The 20,517-nt window shown below is 45.5% G+C and overlaps 2 protein-coding genes across 3 annotated transcripts; one reads left to right on the forward strand and one right to left on the reverse strand.

The window, feature by feature from the left end:
- Nucleotides 1-519: 519 nt before the first annotated feature.
- LOC129865671 (phosphatidylinositol 3-kinase catalytic subunit type 3) lies at nucleotides 520-13,394 on the reverse strand. The gene is made up of 25 exons (XM_055938620.1): nucleotides 12,937-13,394; nucleotides 11,716-11,904; nucleotides 11,283-11,426; nucleotides 10,912-11,041; nucleotides 9,819-9,905; nucleotides 7,521-7,619; nucleotides 7,315-7,386; nucleotides 7,073-7,177; nucleotides 6,898-6,990; nucleotides 6,341-6,526; nucleotides 5,063-5,202; nucleotides 4,758-4,836; nucleotides 4,609-4,676; nucleotides 4,312-4,417; nucleotides 3,996-4,112; nucleotides 3,703-3,834; nucleotides 3,290-3,418; nucleotides 2,972-3,041; nucleotides 2,819-2,883; nucleotides 2,385-2,469; nucleotides 2,174-2,248; nucleotides 1,798-1,966; nucleotides 1,582-1,672; nucleotides 1,336-1,461; nucleotides 520-770 (listed from the first exon to the last, which is right to left on the reverse strand). The coding sequence occupies exons 1-25, from the start codon at nucleotides 12,999-13,001 to the stop codon at nucleotides 756-758; spliced, it is 2,637 nt and encodes an 878-aa protein (XP_055794595.1). The 5' UTR covers nucleotides 13,002-13,394; the 3' UTR covers nucleotides 520-755.
- LOC129865672 (prostate-associated microseminoprotein-like) lies at nucleotides 12,276-18,453 on the forward strand. 2 transcript variants are annotated; one of them, XM_055938621.1, is made up of 4 exons: nucleotides 12,276-12,527; nucleotides 16,509-17,037; nucleotides 17,339-17,447; nucleotides 17,848-18,453. In XM_055938621.1, the coding sequence occupies exons 2-4, from the start codon at nucleotides 16,914-16,916 to the stop codon at nucleotides 18,020-18,022; spliced, it is 408 nt and encodes a 135-aa protein (XP_055794596.1). In that variant the 5' UTR covers nucleotides 12,276-12,527; nucleotides 16,509-16,913; the 3' UTR covers nucleotides 18,023-18,453. The 2 variants fall into 2 exon arrangements, with proteins under 2 accessions (XP_055794596.1, XP_055794597.1); XM_055938622.1 differs by having other exon boundaries at nucleotides 16,639-17,037.
- The last annotated feature ends 2,064 nt before the right edge of the window (nucleotides 18,454-20,517 follow it).

Genomic DNA, 20,517 nt, shown 5'->3' on the forward strand with positions numbered 1-20,517 from the left:
ACTAACCACCTGTCATCTCCAGCTACAGCGTCTTCGACTGACCTAGATTTAGGAGGAAACCAACCACGCGTTCTAAACTAAATGGACCTTGATTTGTAAAGATAAAACATTGCCTTGTATGATCACGGAGTTTTAAAAGTAACCCTGTTGGAATACGACGTAAAATAACCAGAAACGGCATATTGCCCTTCATGACCATGATAAATGACATTCAGCGCTACATATGAAGGAGCAATGGTGGTTCATCTCTCACACAGGAAATCCTGACTCACAGGATGAACTCACCCCACAGCATTGCCATCATAACAACCATCCCACTGTGTGTTGATGCTCAATTGACAGCGCCAGCCATCATAAGTGTCAAAGATTTGCATGGCATCCCTGGAGACAAAGCGGACCATGATACTCCAGTCCTCCGTCGGTTGATACTGGACCTACTACAATAACCATTGTACCACACAAAGGTCCCAACAGATTCTTTTGCGAAGTGTGTAAACGCACTAAAACACAACGCCAGTGTTGTACTGTATCAACATGGTTTTTATTTGTCCATTAGTTTTATATCTATATATAATATATACAAAATGAAAACACATCAGTCATTGTTTTGTTTTTGCAGTAGAGGTTGGCCTCTATTCAGCAGTGTCCTGGATGGATCATCTCAAGCTCACACACACAAGGTCGGGGGACCGGGTGTTACTATGGATACAACCCCTCCTGTCCATCCATCGTTCAGATGATCTTTCGGGTCCTTCTCATCTGCGCCAGTACTGGAGGAGAGATGGGAGACGGAACACCGCTGTTAGATGACCCTCGCACATCTACAACACACTCAGTCTTTTGCCAATGCAGCGTTCTAGAAATAAACACTGCTACCTACAGTTAATCAGTAATCTCGGTTAACCCAGAACTAAAGTCTCGCTTAATTGGTCAGATGCTCGATGAAGAATTGGGTCCATATGTGTTAAGAGGAGAGAACAAAGTGCTCCACTTTCTCTCTTTACAAGTCTATGGGCCAAATGTCCCCTCCCGAAATTCTAAAGATGCCAAGACCTGCGAAATTGTCATTTGCCCAAAGCACCAGAACTAACGCGCCTAGTAATCTCACACATCCTGTTGTATCATGAAAGATCTACGGTACCATTTATGTTTACGTAGTCTGTCCACAAAATATTAAGTAATCAGTCAAACCCCTGCTGCGAGAGAGACACACACACACTAACCCCCTGCTGCGAGAGAGACACACACTAAACCCCTGCTGAGAGAGAGAGACACACACTAAACCCCTGCTGAGAGAGAGAGACAGACACACTAAACCCCTGCTGAGAGACACACCTGGGCAAACTTGTGTATCTGCTCCACCACGGCAGCAAACAGAGCTCCCACACTCTCATCAATCAGACTCTGCATGTAATGCACCGCCTCCTCGTCCGACAGGTCCAATCGGAACTTGTCCTGCACCTGGGAGGGGGAGGAGACAGAATATTCAGTGAGTGATTGGGGGAGTTCCTTCAAAATGGGACTCTTACAATTCACATAACCATTCGATACACAACATAGCGAAGTGAAATACACACACACCTTCTTAACAGTCTTGTCAGGCTCCAGGGCGATGTCGGGAATATTGGCGTCCACCATGAGAGAGAACAGATTTAGGATGAGGTTAGAGTACCTGAAGAGAGAGGGATGAGAAAGAAAGAGAAATTAAAAAGGTTCATCACAGCTGATATAAATGACCAATTAGTGGCAAAAGATCAGAATTGAGCTGCCGGTGGAAACGCAGCGTGTGTGTCCTACCTCCTGAGGTGTAGGAAGGCAGTGTAACACTGCTTCCTGAACTCCTGGTACTGTTCACTCTGCATGCCGCCCATCCCCTCCACCATCTCCTTACTCAACTTCATAGGAGGAGGCAGGGGCTTGGGGTCACGACCCAGGATGTAGCCAAAGTCTATGTGGAACAACTTTCCTGAAGAAACGGAAGATGGAAAGGTATTCAATCAATCAAATGTATTCATGAAGCCCTTTTAACAACAGCAGTTGTCAAAGTGTAGCCTGTCATGTAGAACAGAGTGGAGCAGCATTTGAAGGAAAGGACTAATGATCAGACAATGTATGGTAGCAATCCAACCATAGGGTGTTGGAGGTACATGACACATTATTCCTATAGACTCACCAGTCTTTGTGAGCAGCAGGTTGTCCAAGTGTCTGTCCCCTACACCCAGGATGTATGTGATGACACAGTAACCAGCTGGAACAGGAAAGAGTAGAGGAAAGACCAAAAAAAGACGTGTCATCCCAAAACACACTTTAAAATGAACCCACGCCAAGGCCAGGGATTGGTCAGAGACAGTGAGGTGGGAGGGTGTTAGTGGTAGTAGACTCACCACAGCTCTTGACATAGGTGTCCATCACCTCAGGGCTGATGCCATAGGGCCCCTTTTCACTGGGCGCGTGTTTTCTGAAAAAACTCTGGAGTGACACAGGAAGAGAGAGGAGTCTTACACAAATCCAAATGGATTTCACATGCGCACAAGACATGTCACATGCGTCGAATACAACAGGTGTACCATGAAATGCTTACTTACAAGCCCTTAACCAGCAATGCATATTAAGAAAAATAAGAGTTAAGAAAATATTTACAATTTTTTTTTTTTTTTTTAAGTATAATAATAACACGATCACTTAAAACAAGTTAGGCCAGAGAAGACATCACAAGACGTGTCTGCACAGACATGCACAGAGCAAAGATGCTAGACAAACACCTTAGATAGCAAATAATGCTAACAGTCTCTTAGCCATGGGTACAGTAAATTCCTACCTGGATGTTTCCTTCAGTGGCCAGGACCTCAGCCACAGGCACTGACTGGACAAACTGCATGAACCCTGGAGGAAGGACAACACACAGGTCAGAGGTCACTTCGCACATGTCCTGACCCAGTATTCTATCGATAGCCACATCGGTGGTGCTCACCATGCTTGGTGCTTGTGGCCAGCACTTTGTAAGGTGTCAACTTCAGGTCCAGGTTCTCTTTCCTGAGCAACTGAGAGAGAATTGACATAATTCACAATACACCGACTCTTAACCTTTTCTAGAACCTTCTAGGCGAGGCTGAAATATAAACAGCAGCCTGTGTATTTACATGTCAGTCATTTAGCAGACGCTTTTATCCAAAGCGACTGACAGCAAGTTTGCAATAAGTTAATATGCTTGTTTCAGACCATGTCTACAATATTAAATACAGTAATAGGTTTCTACGATAAGGACATGGCAATAATGCTAGTTTCTGACCTTGTCCATGAGAGAGATGATCTGTAGGATGAGCTGGTCTTGTCTCAGGTCGTCTCCGTGTTTGAAGATGACAGGGTACATCGCCCCATCCTCCGCCTTGAAGATCAGCTTGGCTGGCATCAGGGCGCTCTATAACACACGCACAGATATACAGTGACGAGATAAGAACACGTATGTAAAAGCGTTAGCATACAAACATAGCAGCACGTGTAAAAAAACAACAAAAAAAACTACAGAATAACTGCTACATAACAAAACCAAAGAAGAGGGAGAGAAAGGGAGGATGAAGGAGGAGGAAGAAGAAAATAAGAGGGATAAGTCGAGAGGGAGGATGAAGGAATGGAAGGAGGAGAGGAAGGATAGCGTTGAGAAGGAAGAATAGACCGCGAAGGGAGATGGAGAGATGGGTGCACCTTGAATAGCGTGGCGGTGTCTGGTACGATGCCTCGGATTCTGACCGAGGGTTCCAGTGGTAGCGGGATGGGGTCAATCTCACACAGGTTCACCTTCTCATTGTCCGCCAGCAGAGCCTGCAGTCGCTCCGTCTGAAACACAGGAGGAGGAGGGGGGGGGGCGCCAGTGTCAACCAGCAATCGTAAACACCAGACGCAGGGAAGACCCGGGTCATGTTCATTTGGGCACCAAAACGGAAGAAAACGGACTGACACAGGGAGGAGTGTACGAGTGCGTCATAGGTCTCTCGTACCTTCTTCTTGCGGTTGCCGCTCTCTCTCTGCACGGCCTTCATCAGCTGCACCAGTCTGTCCACAAACGTCTGCTGGGACGCCAGGAGAGACCGCATCACCCTCACACTCTTATCACCCTGGAGAGAGAGAGAGTACAGAGAAGAAAGTAGGATAATGAAAGAGAGGGAAATTAGTTATACTCATGGTTACCAAGCAAAAATACTTGCTTTGATGTTTTTTCCCCCCCGATATACTGCGCTGTATCGTTCACTGCACAAGCAAATTCATAGTCCTGAAAGTGTAAATTAATGGAAGGATGAAGTAAGAAAGTCTAACCTTGAGCAGCGCCTGGCTAAACCTCCCAATGACGTTGAGGTACATCTTGTGGGTCTTTAGGTCTCTCTGCTGGGTGTCCTGGTCTTCACACTCCACTATTACATACCTGAGGGAGCACACACAGATTTAGTAGACACATGTGTTTATATATGCACACACACACACACACACACACACACACACACACACACACACACACACACACACACACACACACACACACACACACACACACACACACACACACACACACACACACACACACACACACACACACACACACTAATTGATCCTCACCAGTACAGGTAGTTGGCCAGTGTTGAGTTCTTACAGGCACGGGAGATGAGGAAGGTACACAGGTCCTGCTGTAGAAACACAGAACAAACATTACTACCTCTCTCGTCAGAAAAACGTCTGTCCTTTCCTTTCTCCTGTACACTTTTTACCTCGGGATTCTCACTGTCCGCTCCTTCCTTTCCATTCGGGACAGGTGAGGGCACTGCTGGAGCAGTCAAGATCTGGGAACTGGAGACATACAGACAGTTCCTGTTACACTGTTAGAACACAGTTAAATAGCACAGCAGACAACCAACACCAGACATTTCTCTAGGGGCCAGGAGTTTTTTCCCCCTGTCCAACACCGGCCAACTACCTGACCAGAATAAACTAAGGGCCCTAGGCTATAAATTAGTGTCAGAAATTTCCCTGATTCGGTCACAACTTTCAACCCTCCACCTTGACCCCCTCTAACCTGTCTAGGTCCCCCAGGGTGGAGCTCTCTGCCAGGCCCTGGCTGTCCCGCTTGCCTCCTGGCTCCAGCCCACACTGGATGTCGTTGAAGTTCTCATATTTCAGAGCCTGGACCAGCTGGAGAAGGTACATCAGCAGATCCTGGAGCACAGGGAGAGCGATACATAGATGTGTGTGTGTGTGTGTGTGTGTGTGTGTGTGTGTGTGTGTGTGTGTGTGTGTGTACGTAGTACATGTACACACACGCGTTCAAAAGTTTGGGGTCACATAGAAATGTCCTTGTTTTTGAAAGAACAGCACATTTTTTGTCCATTAAAATAACATCAAATTGATCAGACATTGTTAATGTTGTAAATTACTTTTGTAGCTGGAAACAGCTGATTTTCAATGGAATATCTACACAGGCCCATTATTAGCAACCATCACTCCTGTGTTCCAATGGCACGTTGTGTTAGCTAATCCAAGTTTATAATTTTATGTTAGCACAGCTGAAAAATGTTGTTCTGATTAAAGAAGCAATAAAAAAAACTGGCCTTCTTTAGACTAGTTGAGTATCTGGAGCATCAGCATTTATGGGTTCGATTACAGGCTCAAAATGACCAGAAACAAAGAACTTTCTCCTGAAACTTGTCAGTCTATTCTTGTTCTGAGAAATTAAGGCCATTCCATGCGAGAAATTGCCAAGAAACTGACGATCTTGTACAACGCTGTGTACTACTCCCTTCACAGAACAGTGCTAACTGCCTCTAACCAGAATAGAACGAGGAGTGGGAGGCCCCGGTGCACAACTGAGCAAGAGGACAAGTACATTAGAGTGTCTAGTTTGAGAAACAGACGCCTCACAAGTCCTCAACTGGCAGCTTCATTAAATAGTACCCGCAAAACACCAGTCTCAATGTCAACAGTGAAGAGGCGACTTCGGGATGCTGGCTTTCTAGGCAGAGTTGCAAAGAAAAAGCCATATCTCAGATTGGCCAATAAAAAAAAGATGAATATGGGCAAAAGAACACAGACACTGGACAGAGGAACTCTGCCTAAAAGGCCAGCATCTGTACGCTATGGAGATATTCCATTAAAAATCAGCCATTTCCAGCTACAATAGTCATTTACAACATTAACAATGTCTACACTGTTTTTCTGATCAATTTTATGTTATTTTAATGGACAAAAAAAATGAGCTTTTGACCGGTAGTGTACATGGCTCTGCTGTGCCACTCCCCCTCCCTCTACTCACACACAACCCAACACACACTCTCTCTCCACCGCCCCCTCCACCTACCTCGTCGTCGGCCTGCTGCAACCTGGTCACAGCGTAGCGTCGTACGGTGGGGTTGGTGAACTGGGAGGAGAGCAGCTCTAGGGAGTCCTCTACATCCATGGGCCTCCACTTCCCCAGCAGCTCCAGGGCCTGCTTAGCCTCCCCGGGCAGCGCCCAGTTCACACACTTTAGGAACTTAGTCAGTGCCTGGAGGGGAGAGGAAAGAGGGGCTCTTAGGTAATCAGCTTAGGCAAGTGTGTCAACACTCATGGAGTGTATTTGAGTGTTGTTGTGGTGAACATAAGGCTCTGGGTTTTTCCTGACCCTGTGACTTAACCAAGAAAAACTCAGGGCCCCAGTTATACTGGGACAATGCTAATCTAGGATTCTTCCCTAGTCAGGTTACAAGGTCAGAAACTCTATGGGCCCTAGATACTGTTCAACTTTGTTTCCATTTTGTAGGGAAATGTATTCTGCTATAAAAATGCACATACTGTGCATCTACGTACTTTAAATCACAAATAAATGGACTAAAAAGGACAACCATGAAAGGACTTCAAACTTAGCAGGACGCACACCTTCTCCTGAGTGGTGAGGTAGTAACGGAACTTCCACACCAGGTCCTGTTCCTCTGAGCTCAGCTGCTTGGTCGGAGGGTAATTCACTATGACCTGTAGAGAGAGACATACACACAAGATTGAGTCCACTGCTAAAATCACACACATACAGTTGTGGTTGAGTAATGGTACTAACGTTGAGCTGATCTCGTGTGGCAGCGTTAGGCTTCAGGTCGTGGTCTGACGGGCCACTCCGAAGGCTACGGGCCAATTTATGGTGCTTGCTCTCCACAAGGTTCTCCTATGGCAGGGGCAGAGGGACATCATACATGATTAATACATTAAACTCAATACATATACGTCAATATTGATATGTTGAAAATAAAACAAATCTCCATTCTAACCCTGTGTGTGTGTGTGTGTTTGTGTGTGTGTTACCATGCACATCTGAGGGTCGGGGACTTTAACGATGTCAGCGCTGGTGAGCACCGGTGAGGCATCATCTCCATCCTGGAGGGGGAGGAGTTAGTCAGTCAGCTACCACATCACCACGGCAATCGACCAATCGATCCCTTTCAGAATTATGACAACAGCTCAATGTCACAACCATGTATGTGTGTGCATATGTATACATATATACCTACCTTCTCATAATAGACAATACTGTACTCTGGCTTTTCTCCAGTTTTGACACGAGGAAACTCCACCATAAGATACATGAAGTTGGAGCTACGCTTCTCACTCTGTGGGAACACACAAACATAAGAGGCTGACTGACTTTAGATAAAAGAAGAGGTCTCGGGCAGAAATGAGTGATGGCCTTCACATATAAAGTACGTAATGTTATGTGTCACACATAAAGCATCTGTGATGAGGCTATTCAAATCAAACTTTACTTGTCACATGCGCCGAATACAACAGGTGTAGACCTTACTGTGAAATGCTTACTTACAAGCCCTTAACCAACAATGCAGCTCAAGAAGAGTTAAGAAAATATTTACCAAATAGACTATAGTAAAAAAGAATAATAAAAAGTACACAATAAGAATAACGAGGCTATATACAGGGGTACAGGTTAGTTGAGGTCATTTGTACATGTAGGTAGGGGTGAAGTGACTATGCATAGATAATAAACAGCGTGTAGCAGCAGTGTACAAAGGGGGGGGGGTCAATGTAAATAGTCCGGGGGGCGATTTTATTAAATGTTCAGCAGTCTTATGGCTTGGGGGTAGAAGCTGTTGAGGAGCCTTTTGGTCCTAGACTTGGTGCTCTGGTACCGCTTGCCGTGCGGTCGCAAAGAAAACAGTCTATGACTTGGGTGACTGGAGTCTCTGACAATTTTATGGGCTTTCCCTGACACCGCCTATTATATAGGTCCTGGATGGAAGGCAGCTTGGCCCCAGTGATGTACTGGGCCGTATGCACTACCCTCTGTAGCGCCTTACGATCAGATGCCGAGCAGTTGCCATATCAGGCGGTAATGCCACCGGTCAGGATGCTCTCGATGGTGCAGCTGTAGAACCTTTTGAGGATCTGGGGACCCATGACAAATCCTTTCCGTCTCCTGAGCGGGAAAAGGTTTTGTCGTGCCCTCTTCACGACTGTCTTGGCATGTTTGGACCATGATAGTTTGATGTTAATGGGGGCCTGTTCGGCCCGCCTTTTCCTGTAGTCCACGATCAGCTCCCGCAATGTGAGCAAGACAAAGGAGAGGTTATTGTCCTGGCACCACACTGCCAGTTCTCTGACCTCTCAAGCCTACCACCGTTGTGTCGTCAGCAAACTTAATGATGTTGTTGGGGTCGTATTTGGCCACGCAGTCGTGGGTGAACAGGGAGTACAGGAGGGGACTAAGTACGCACCCCTGAGGGGCCCCAGTGTTAAGGATCAACGTGGCAGACATGTTGCCTACTCTTACCATCTGGGGGCGGCCCGTCAGGAATTCCAGGATTCAGTTGCAGAGGGAGGTGTTTAGTCCCAGAGTCTTTAGCTTAGTGATGAGCTTCGTTGGCACTATGGTGTTGAATGCTGAGCTGTAGTCAATGAACAGCATTCTCACATAGGTGTTCCTTTTGTCCAGGTGGGAAAGGGCAGTGTGGAGTGCGATTGAGATTACGTCATCTGTGGATCTGTTGAGGCGGTATGCGAATTGGAGTGGGTCTAGGGTGTCCGGGAGGATGCTGTTGATGTGAGCCATAAGCAGCCTTTCAAAGCACTTCATGGCTACTGAAGTGAGTGCTACGGGGCGGTAATCATTTGGGCAGGTTACCTTCGCTTCTTTGGGCACAGGGACTACGGTGGTCTGCTTGAAACATATAGGCATTACAGACTCCATCAGGGAGATGTTGAAAATGTCAGTGAAGACACTTGACAGTTGGTCCGCGCATGCTTTGAGTACACCTCTTGGTAATCTGTCTGGCCAAGCGGCTTTGTGAATTTTGACCTGTTTAAAGGTTTTGTTCACTTCTGCTACCGATAGCGTTATCACACAGTCATCCAGAACAGCTGGTGCTCTCGTGCATGCTTAAGTGTTGCTTGCTTCGAAGCGAGCATAAAAGGCATTTAGCTCATCTGGTAGGATCGCATCACTGGGAAGCTCGTGTCTGGGTTTCCCTTTTGTAGTCCGTAATAGTTTTCAAACCCTGCCACATCCGACGAGCGTCAGAGCCGGTGTAGTAGGATTCAATCTTAATCCTGTATTGACGCTTTGCTTGTTTGATGGTTCGGCTGAGGGCATAGCAGGATTTCTTATAAGCGTCCAGATTAGTCTCCCACTCCTTGAAAGCGGCAGCTCTAGCCTTTAGCTCGATGCAGATGTTGCCTGTAATCCATGGCATCCGGTTGGGATATGTACGTACGTTCAGGTGATTGTAAGTGTGTATGGTTTACAGTATAAGGCATCAACAATTTTAAAACTGATCCCAGATCCTCTACTAACTCACCTCGTTGATCATCTCTATCTCTCTGAAGGTCAGGCGGTCCAACCAGTCTACCTTCACCATGTGACCCTGCCGGTGGGCCTTGGTCAGCTAGAAGGAGAGAAAGAAAGAGGGATGGATGGAGGGGGGGAAAGAAAGAGGAGGAGAGATTGAGAGGTTAGGAATAAAGGATGCAATAGAGGTGGAGCAGAGATGTGCAGAAAGCTAGCTCGGCCAATCAGAGCGCAGCTTGGTGCCAGTGGCCAATCCAGTGCAAAGGAAGCACTGAACATACACTCAGCAGCCAATCCGCTCAGTCAGTGTGGGTGACAGTGGCACACAAGCACACCAGGGCTATTAGAGCTCACTCTGAACTTGGTACAGGCAGTTTCCAGTATTTACAGCCAGTCAACACACCCATGGGGCACCATTAATCCCTTTTATTTTGACTTCAGCTTGATAAAATGGTCAGTGGGTCTAATTCTTAGTAAATTACTACAAAATGAAAACCAACACACCAAAGGCTAATGACACATTAGTGCAAGATTTAAATCGGGGTTTCCAAAACTCGGTCCTAAAGCTCCCCAAGGGGTGCACGTTTTGGTTTTTGCCCTAGCACTACACAGCTGATTCAAATAATCAACTAATCATCAAGCTTTGATCATTTGAATAATCCAAAGCATGCACCTCTTGGGCTCCCGAGCACCGAGTTTAGGAAACCCTGATTTTAATTATATGCATTATACAAAGGTGGTGCTTCTTAGTTGTTTCTCTGGTAAAATGGCAGGGGTGTTTGATGCATCATATTCTTAACAAACATTAACAAGCCACACACACACACACAAATTCAGCAAGAAGTAGCTATAGGGCCTAATATGTGCACCAACAAAGAAATAGACACAAACAGGCCTACACACACATCCAGCATTCCAACCCCCTCTCCCCTCCTTCCAACCCCTAGTACTCACATCACCGAGAAACTCCAGGTCAGGGGCCTGGAATAGACAGTGATTTAGACTGGTCCTTTCACAGGAGTACATCACACACTCTCTCCGCCGTCAAACACACAAGCCCAAACAAACCCCAAACTCCAGGGGACCCCGGACCCTGTGCCTACCTTGGCCAGTCGCCCCATCTGGTCCTCTGCCAGACTGCTGCTGGTCCTCCCTGGGGTGCTGGTGGGCTCCCCTCCGTCCCCCTCCACCCCCGGCCACACCTTCAGGTCATGCATGCCCTGTCGGAACATCCTGAGAGAGAAGAAGGGGAGATGGAGAGGGGACGGGAGATGGCATCAGTCAATGTTCTGGTTGGCTTTCGGAGTTGTCCCCCACCCCAATAATAGCCACATACTTCTTCCATATACAGTCAGCTAGGGTTGGAGTCAATTCCATTTCAATTCAGAAAGTATACTGAAATTCCAATTCCCTTCCATAGTACAGTAATATACAGTATATGGACATATATTTGCTGAGATGGACTTGGACTCACCCATATTTGCCGAAGAGGGTGACGGTGGTTCCCCCCACAGGGGTGGCTCGGCCCGGTCCGTACACATCCCACACAGTAAGGGCCACCTGGGCACTCTGGGGCAGGTCTGGGTACTTCACTGGCAGCTTCAGCCACTCATTCCAGCTGGGGATGAGGAAGGGGGGCGAGAGAGAGCGAGAGAGAGGTGATAGGGAGGAGAGACAGGAAGAGAGGGAGAGAAAGTTTACAGAACAGTTCACAAGGACTATATTATATTGTATATATTATAGTGAGATGGGACTACAATGTGAGATACAAAGACCAACCAGGTCAAAGAGTTGATTCCGGTTGCGTTCCAAATGGCACCCTATTCCCTATATTGTGCACCAACCTGGTCAAAACTAGTGCACTATGTAAGGAATAGGATTTGGGACACAGCCTGGGTGTCACTCACTTCCAGCGTGTACTGAAGGCCTTGTAGGAGGTGCGCACGGGCAGCGCCAGGGGCTTGCCCTCTGCGAACACCTGACAGGTAACATAGAGGTCTGAGCAGTTCTCCTGGTAGAGGCCAGAGAACCGCAACATTGGATCCTGCAGCAGGGCCTTGTAGCTCTTCTGCTCCCGCTTGCCCTCCAAACTGCCTCTGTAGGGGGGGGGGGGGGGGGGGGGGGGGGGGGGGGGTACAGGTGGGAGATCATGTGAGACAGACAGAGGGAAGTAGTTTGACACCACCACAGTCACTTGTCATCCTTCCCTTTCAGAAGCAGTATTCTTAGCCACTCTGCTCAGCCAAAGTTCTAAAATCTAGACAAAAGAGTGTAAATCAACAATCGGGAGGTCCACAGATCTATGATCACCTGCAAGTGTGTTCACATTTGGCTAAATTAGTTGTATTGCCACTAGGCTAAATGACAGGGCATATCCCAGAACATATCTTTGTACATTCTGCTTTGTTGAGACAAAGTTAACAGTCCCCTGACAAATTGTGACAAAACGCATCACCCTATTATTCCAGTGTGTAACGGCCTAACGGGAAGCGCTACATTGCACGGTTTGTTGAGAATTATGAACGTTATTTACGGGCCACCACAGCCGAGCCTAGCTCGTTAAGTGACGTCACGAGAGGAGCGCGAGGTAGATGAGCGGTTGGAATGTGCATGATGTCAACAAAAAGCGGATTTTCCGTGTTCCCAAATAAGAGCCCTCACTGGGCACGTTATGGAGCCGTTATACCGGTTGAGTCATGGTGTTGCCATGCTCGCTAAGGTAAATAGAAGACAAACAACTAACGTCAGCTAGGTAGCTAGTAATGTAACGGGATACTTTTGGGACAAATGTTGCAATCATTTTTCATGCATGTAAAGTGGCAGTAGACAACATTAGAGACTCGAGGTGCATTGTAATTGATGTCAACATGCTATCATTTAACAGTACGCAGTTATAGACATAAGTAGGCTAGCTAGGTCACTGAGGTATAATAAGACCTAGGTAGCCAGCTATAGACTGACATTGTTTATTGTTGACATCAATCAATCACATGTATTTATAAAGCCCTTTTTACAGCAGATGTCAACGTTCTTCTGAGACCCAGCCTTAAACCTAAAAGAGCATGCAAAACATTTAAGGAGCGAGCTAGATAGTTAACTTGCTACTTGTACAGTATGGAAATACTTACATTTTCAGTTGAACATTAATGTCCAAGTCACAACTGTAGACATAGTTAAACTTGTCTGTGTCCATCTTATTTAACACATACAAGTAAAAAGATAGCGAACGTTACTCATAAATTCGCAGAGGCAAATTGGATTGTAGCTAGCTAGCCTTTCCTGACCGTGGGCTAGCTTGGAAGGCCTGAGTGCAAAAATCCCCTTGGTAGCGCACAAACAATAGTTTCTCCAGTTGGCTTGCTGAAATACAGTCAGTTTACAGACCATCAGTCCGATCGAAATGTCAACTTTTATCGCTTCGATTCACGATAATGACATTATAGCGACACATTTATTTTCGGACTTGATTATGTTTTTTTTGTGAGCACAACAGTCTGAAGCTGATATCAGGAAAACTTAATCAATCTCTAAGTCACTGTCAATGAGCGGGTGTGTTGCCAATCGTTGTTTTCAAATGTGGATTTAGCTGGTCTGACAGTTCACTTACTTCCTGGATGGGAACATTGGAGGCGGGGTTTACCATGTAATCTTAAAGGGATAGTCAACAGAAGTACATTTATTTAATTATTATTATTATTATTTTTTACCTTTATTTAACTAGGCAAGTCAGTTAAGAAATAATTCTTATTTTCAATGACGGCCTAGGATGTATGGGATTTGAGTTCCATTATAGATTTGCAACACATCTATTTGCAAATTAAATGTTTTACTTTGAATTGTGTATACGTGACCCTGTTTGTTGGTCTTCGGGTTGGATCACATGCCATGCCATCATACTAGCACAGTGTTTAAATTAAACTGCATCCCTTGCTCTCCACATCTCCACGAGGCAGTCTTGTGGGGTTATTGTCTTGTGTTGGGGTGATGGCAGCAGGTTTAAGAGTGTTGGGCCGGTAACCGAAAGGTCGCTGGTTCAAATCCCTGAGCCGACTAGGTGAAAAAAATCTGGTGATGTGCCCTTGAGCAGGGCACCTAACCGTAATTGCTCCTGTAAGTTACTCTGCATAAGAGAGTCTGCTAAATGACTAAATTGTATGTTTGAGTCAGCTCAGTCTCTCTTGTGGAGAGAGTCAAACCCTAGAAAGGGAGGGTTTGTTTGGGATTTGGCCAGGTAGAGTTGTTCTATCCGAGGTAGCAAGTTAACGCTCCCTGAGCCAGAACAAAGTATTAGCTCATCTCCTTCCACTTTTGCTGTCAATCTGCAGACAAACAGAGATCATAGGGAAAAACCTGTGATGAGGGAACATGTTTTTCACAATGGACCCCGCGGGCCTCACAATTTGTGTTTTACGCCCGTGTTCCCTCCTACCCCCACAGAAGTCTGGCGGGTGTTGATAGGTCTCCCTCGTCAGCTATGGGTGCTGCTGACAGCAGGGCCCTGACATGCTCTGGTCCTGTATTGGTGTGACTCAGTGTGTGTGTGTATGACAAAGTTGCCCCTGTCTCCAGCTCCACAGCTTGACTTGTCACAGTCTGAGGAGGAACATGCCTCAACTCTGGGACCTTGTCACCTCAGTACCCTGTGCACATTATGTGTGAGTCCCAAATGGCACCCTATTTCCTATATAGTGCACTACGTTTGAGCAGGGCCTATATGGCTCTGCCTGCTCAAAAGTACAGCACTAAATATTCTCCCCTCCCAGAACCTAAGGGTCCTATACAATAAGACGATGACAGATGCTGACGGATTCCCACCCTTTGATTGACGCCATTTGAAGTGGTGCTGAGTAGGAAAACCCTCTTAAAACAAAGGAATTTGTGTCACACCCATTAGTGTCTTCATGGACGAGCAGTTAATTGGTGACATGAGAGTGAGAGAATCTCCATCCTTTTCCATTTGACATTCCAGAGACCAGGCTGTCACCCTAAAATCATGACACATTTCATCCTAAATTAAAGACTGGTTGTATAAAAGCCTACAAATGCATACCTGCCACCTGCCTTGCAGACTGACTGACTGCTGCTGGACAGGGCCCGCATGAGGTCACAGATTGGAGACACGGCTGCACGCCATGACATCATACACATGAGCTCATCCAAATGAGCTAGACTGGGGTCAGTGGAGGCAGTAGGCCCGCTGACTTCATCTGCAGTATGCATCTGTGTTTGCACGTAAGAATGTCTTAGTAACCACATAGTAACACATCTGGTAGTAAAAGGTAACACAGCTAGTCACTCACTGGTACTTTTTTCCTCAGGTGGAATCCTTAGTAAGATAGTAATGAAGATATTTCACTTCAATCCCAATAGGGAAATCTTATGTGAATGAATACAGAAAGAGTTCAGATTTTAATCAATGGAGTGACAGTGGGGCAAAAAAGTATTTAGTCAGCCACCAATTGTGCAAGTTCTCCCACTTTAAAAGATGAGAGAGGCCTGTAATTTTCATCATAGGTACACTTCAACTATGACGGACAAAATGAAAAAAAAAAAATCCAGAAAATCACATTGTAGGATTTTTTATGAATTTATTTGCAAATTATGGTGGAAAATAAGTATTTGGTCACCTACAAACAAGCAAGATTTCTGGCTCTCACAGGCCTGTAACTTCTTCTTTAAGAGGCTCCTCTATCCTCCACTCGTTACCTGTATTAATGGCACCTGTTTGAACTTGTTATCAGTATAAAAGACACCTGTCCACAACCTCAAACAGTCACACTCCAAACTCCACTATGGCCAAGACCAAAGAGCTGTCAAAGGACACCAGAAACAAAATTGTAGACCTGTACCAGGCTGGGAAGACTGCATCTGCAATAGGTAAGCAGCTTGGTTTGAAGAAATCAACTGTGGGAGCAATTATTAGGAAATGGAAGACATACAAGACCACTGATAATCTTCCTCGATCTGGGGCTCCACGCAAGATCTCACCCTGTGGGGTCAAAATGATCACAAGAACGGTGAGCAAAAATCCCATAACCACACGGGGGGATCTAGTGAATGCCCTGCAGAGAGCTGGGACCAAAGTAACAAAGCCTACCATCAGCAAGGGCATTGAAGATGAAACGTGGCTGGGTCTTTCCGCATGACAATGATCCCAAACACACCGCCCGGGCAACGAAGGAGTGGCTTCGTAAGAAGCATTTCAAGGTCCTGGAGTGGCCTAGCCAGTCTCCAGATCTCAACCCCATAGAAAACCTTTGGAGGGAGTTGAAAGTCTGTGTTGCCCAGCAACAGCCCCAAAACATCACTGCTCTAGAGGAGATCTGCATGGAGGAATGGGCCAAAATACCAGCAACAGTGTGTGTGAACCTTGTGAAGACTTACAGAAAACATTTGACCTCTGTCATTGCTAACAGAGGGTATATAACAAAGTATTGAGAAACTTTTGTTATTGACCAAATACTTATTTTCCACCATAATTTGCAAATAAATTCATTACAAATCCTACAATGTGATTTTCTGGATTTTTTTTTCTTCTCATTTTGTCTGTCATAGTTGAAGTGTACCTATGGTGAAAATTCCAGGCCTCTCTCATCTTTTTAAGTGGGAGAACTTGCACAATTGGTGGCTAAGTACTTTTTTGCCCCACTGTAAATCATGTTAGCCATTTATTCCTCTCTCTGTTACTGGTTCTCCACAGGCCTCCCCTTCCTCTCTCCTTTCTATCTCTCTCTCCCTCTCTTTCTCACTTCCTTCCTTCCTCTCACCTCTCTCTTAGCTTCCAAGTCTTAGTCATTTTAGGATGTGTCAGTGTTTCTATCATTTTCGAGGTCATGTCCACTGGAGCGAAGAGGTGCTGATCTCCAGATTGCCAAGGCGGTGCCAAGAGACAGACTTTTCCCCTTGCCCCCCCCCAAACCCAACCCTGTGACACCCCACATGCCCCACACCCCTGCGTCGACCCTGGTCGGTCCTCGTGATGGAGCTAACTAACCCCACCTCCACCCTGTACGCTGCGGTCGTAAAGATGTTGGCGTATAAATTGAGGTGGGTGAGAGGAATCAGAAAACTCTGAGATCTAGAACTAGAACACGAGAACTAGAACATGAAGAACATGGTGATGATGGACTCCATTGTTGGGAGAAACTGGCCACTGACCTTCCTGGCTGGGACACTGCTCTGGACCACCTGCCTTGCGGCTCCTATGCAGTGCCACTTCAACTCCAAAGGTAAGCAAAGCCATGCTCTGGGATAGGGTGTATAGCGTTAATCTGAAGGCATTGGGCCTGTTGAATGGATTTCAAGTTCAGAGTAGATTTTTATTACCCAGTGATTCAGGGTATAATTCAGGTTTGTTCTTCTTAAATGAAAGTCCATCGTCAACACTTCCAAGCCCAGGAAGACTGCTTTTTGTACTAAATTACTTGTTTATGTTAAAGTTGTGATTTATAAATTGAAGTTTTGTGGATAAATGAAGCTTGGTTTATGTATGGTTGGGGTAACACCTTTGGTGGTGTCTCTCTACCCTAGCGCTGTGTGTGTACGAGGGGAGACACTACTCTCTGGGGGAGTCCTGGATGGAGGATGGCTGTCTGCAGTGTACCTGTCTGCACCCTGTCGGCGTCGGCTGCTGCGAGACGTGAGTACACTACGCACATGTGATCAATGTGCCTTTCTGGGTTGTTGTATTTAGATTTGCAGCGGTGGGAATAGGAACGTGATTGCCATGACTGGGAGAAGCTTGCAATGCAATACAGCCATGAAAATTGTATCCAGGCGCAGAGGTCCTTGTAAGGGAATTTCGCTTTTTATCCTCTAAATATCTGATAATTATGGTTTTTGATTTGAAAATAAATGCAAGGAATTATATTCCCCAGGCTCGGAAATGCTTAGAGCTGTTCTACATGATCTATGTGGCGTTGTTACTTCAGAATATTCATATTGTCATCATCATGCTTTCAGAGAAAGCATATATGTAAAGCAAGCCATTGAAAATGTTTAGACTACCAGCTCAACAACCCCTCTCTCTCTCCGTACAGGGTGCATCACCCGGTGGACTTCCCAGGGTGGTGCGAGGTTCGGGTGGACACTCTGACCTGTAAGATGACCCTCGTTCAGAGCGCTGACCCCCGCCTGCCCTGCAGACCTGGGAATGGAAACAACCTAGACCCCAGCCACGGCTCACTGGAACACTACTTGCAGCTAGCGGAGTAGACGGGGATAGAATCACAGTCGGACAGTGGAGGCTGGTGGAGGGAGAAATCGAAGAACGGGCTCATTTAATTCCAGCCATTACATTTAAAGTGATTTAAAGTGGCACAAGCCTCCACTGAAGTCGAACGATCACCTCCCTCCACCCGTCTGTCTGTGTACTTCAAACGCTCCATTCTCACATGTTGCAGACCCGTCATTTGTTAACATTTAAACCTCATGAATATTACAATATACTGTACCATAAGCAGAAAATTATACTCCGTTGGAATGCAGAGGTGAGCTCACATAATGTAATCCCACATTTATGGCACCCTGTAATGCTCTACTGTAAATATCAACTCTTATAGTAATATATAACAATTGTTGTCGTATTTGTTCTGTATTGCAGTTATATTCAGTTATCCTCTAAATAAAATTCTCATTCAGTGAAACTTTTGTTGATTTGTGTGTTAAAAGCAGTCTCTTCACGGCAAACTCGAAATCCACTTTTTAATTCATGATTCACATCGTTGAACAGTCTTTCGTTCACAATGAAAAAATACAATAGAATACAACTGTAGAGCACAAAGCTCTTGAATATGAAATACAAAAAAATGGAGTGACGACTCAATGGACTGTATTTTGGGGGGTTTTGAATGAAGGGATAGAAATATAGAGAAATGTAAATGACCCCACAGACAGACGGTAGCATTTTACATTGGTCATCATTGTCATCTTTAAGCTATATATAAAAAATATATATATTTTTTTAAAGTGAGGGAAATCCCCAAAACATAGGACATACTGCAAAATATGTTAAAACACCAATAAATTGATGCCTGCATTACATCACCATTCATGCAAATATAACCCTCCACTCCTCACGCTCAAATGTTGATGCTGTTGGTCCCTGTAAATTGGGAGACGTAGGACGTCAGGGCGGGATTGGTGGGGATCACTTTGATAGGCAGGTTCCAACTGAACGTATCCACGTCAACATGCTCCGCCCCCGTCCACACAGTGACCTCTGATTGGTTCTGCAGCACGGTGGGCGGTTCCATGGGCTCTCGGGACGTGACAAACTCAAAGTGCAGACGCCATCGCAGGTTCACTGTGTACAAGTTGAACATGTTATAGTTAGTTTAGGTTGTTATAGAAGTGTCTGAAGTATAGTTAGGCTGTACAGGCAGAAGCACTCAGAGGGTTGAGGAGCTACTCCTATGGACGGATTCCCATACAGATTTAACCTAGTCTTCATTGAACGTCCTTCTTAGACCAAGACTATGCTTAATCTGTGTCTGGGAAACCATCTTATTGTGATGACACTGTGACTCCCAGAACATGAGCAGCATCCTCAGTCATCTGTAAGAACGATGGTCATTCTAGTCAAGTGCTCAAACCCTCTCTGCTAAGCCAGATAATGAACAAAAAGCAGACAGACTCTAGCAGGGCAGGCTACTCAATAATTATAAACCGAGGACAGGGAGACGAGAGTGGAGGGCTGTGTCCTAAATGGCATCCTATACCCTATACAGTGTCGTGAAGAAGTATTTGCCCCTTTCTGATTTTCTCTATTGTTGGTGTATTTTCTCGACACCGAATGTTTGCATATCTTCAACCAAAACCTAATATTAGATAAAAGGAATCTGAGTGAACAAATCACAACATTTTGATCATTATTTAATTTACTTTATAAAACTCAGTTATGCAACACCCAATACCCCTGTGTGAAAAAAGTAATTGTTCCCTTAAACAACAACTGATTAGTGAAGGGCAGCGCATAACTGGCCCAGCGTCGTTCGTGTTAGGGGAGGGATTTACAAGTAGGCCGTCATTGTAAATAAGAATTTGTTCTTAACTGACTTGCCTAGTTAAATAAAAGGTTTTAAAAAAGTATGAATATTAAATTACACAATAACTGGTTGAGCCACCTTTAGCTGCAATTACTGCAACCAAACACTTCCTGTAGTTATTTATCAGTTTCACATCACTGTGGAAGAATTTTGGCCCACTCTTCCATGCAGAACTGCTTTAATTCAGCAACATGAGGGTTTTCGAGCATGAACTGCTCATTTCAGGTGCTGCCACAACCTCTCAATCGGGTTTAGGTCTGGACTTTGACTAGGCCATTCAAAAACATTTACATTTGTTTATTTTCAGCCATTCTGACTTGCTTGTGTTTTGGATAATTTTCTTGCTGCATGACCCAGCTGTGCTTCAGCTCGCGGAGGGATGGCCTGACATTCTCCTGTAGAATGATCTAATACAGAGCAGAATTCATGGTTCCTTCAATGATGGAAAGTCATCCAGGTCCTGAGGCAGCAACGCATCCCCAAACCATCACACTACCACCACCATACTTGACCGTTGGTATATGAGGCTCTTATAGTGGAATGCAGTACATCAGAATGACTGAAAAGAAACAAATGTAATGTTTTGGAATGGCCTAGTCAAAGTCCAAACCTAAACCCGATTGAGATGGTGTGGCAGCACCTGAAATGAGCAGTTCATGCTCG

Source organism: Salvelinus fontinalis, chromosome 11 (genome assembly GCF_029448725.1).
Source record: "Salvelinus fontinalis isolate EN_2023a chromosome 11, ASM2944872v1, whole genome shotgun sequence".
Lineage (NCBI taxonomy): Eukaryota > Metazoa > Chordata > Actinopteri > Salmoniformes > Salmonidae > Salvelinus > Salvelinus fontinalis.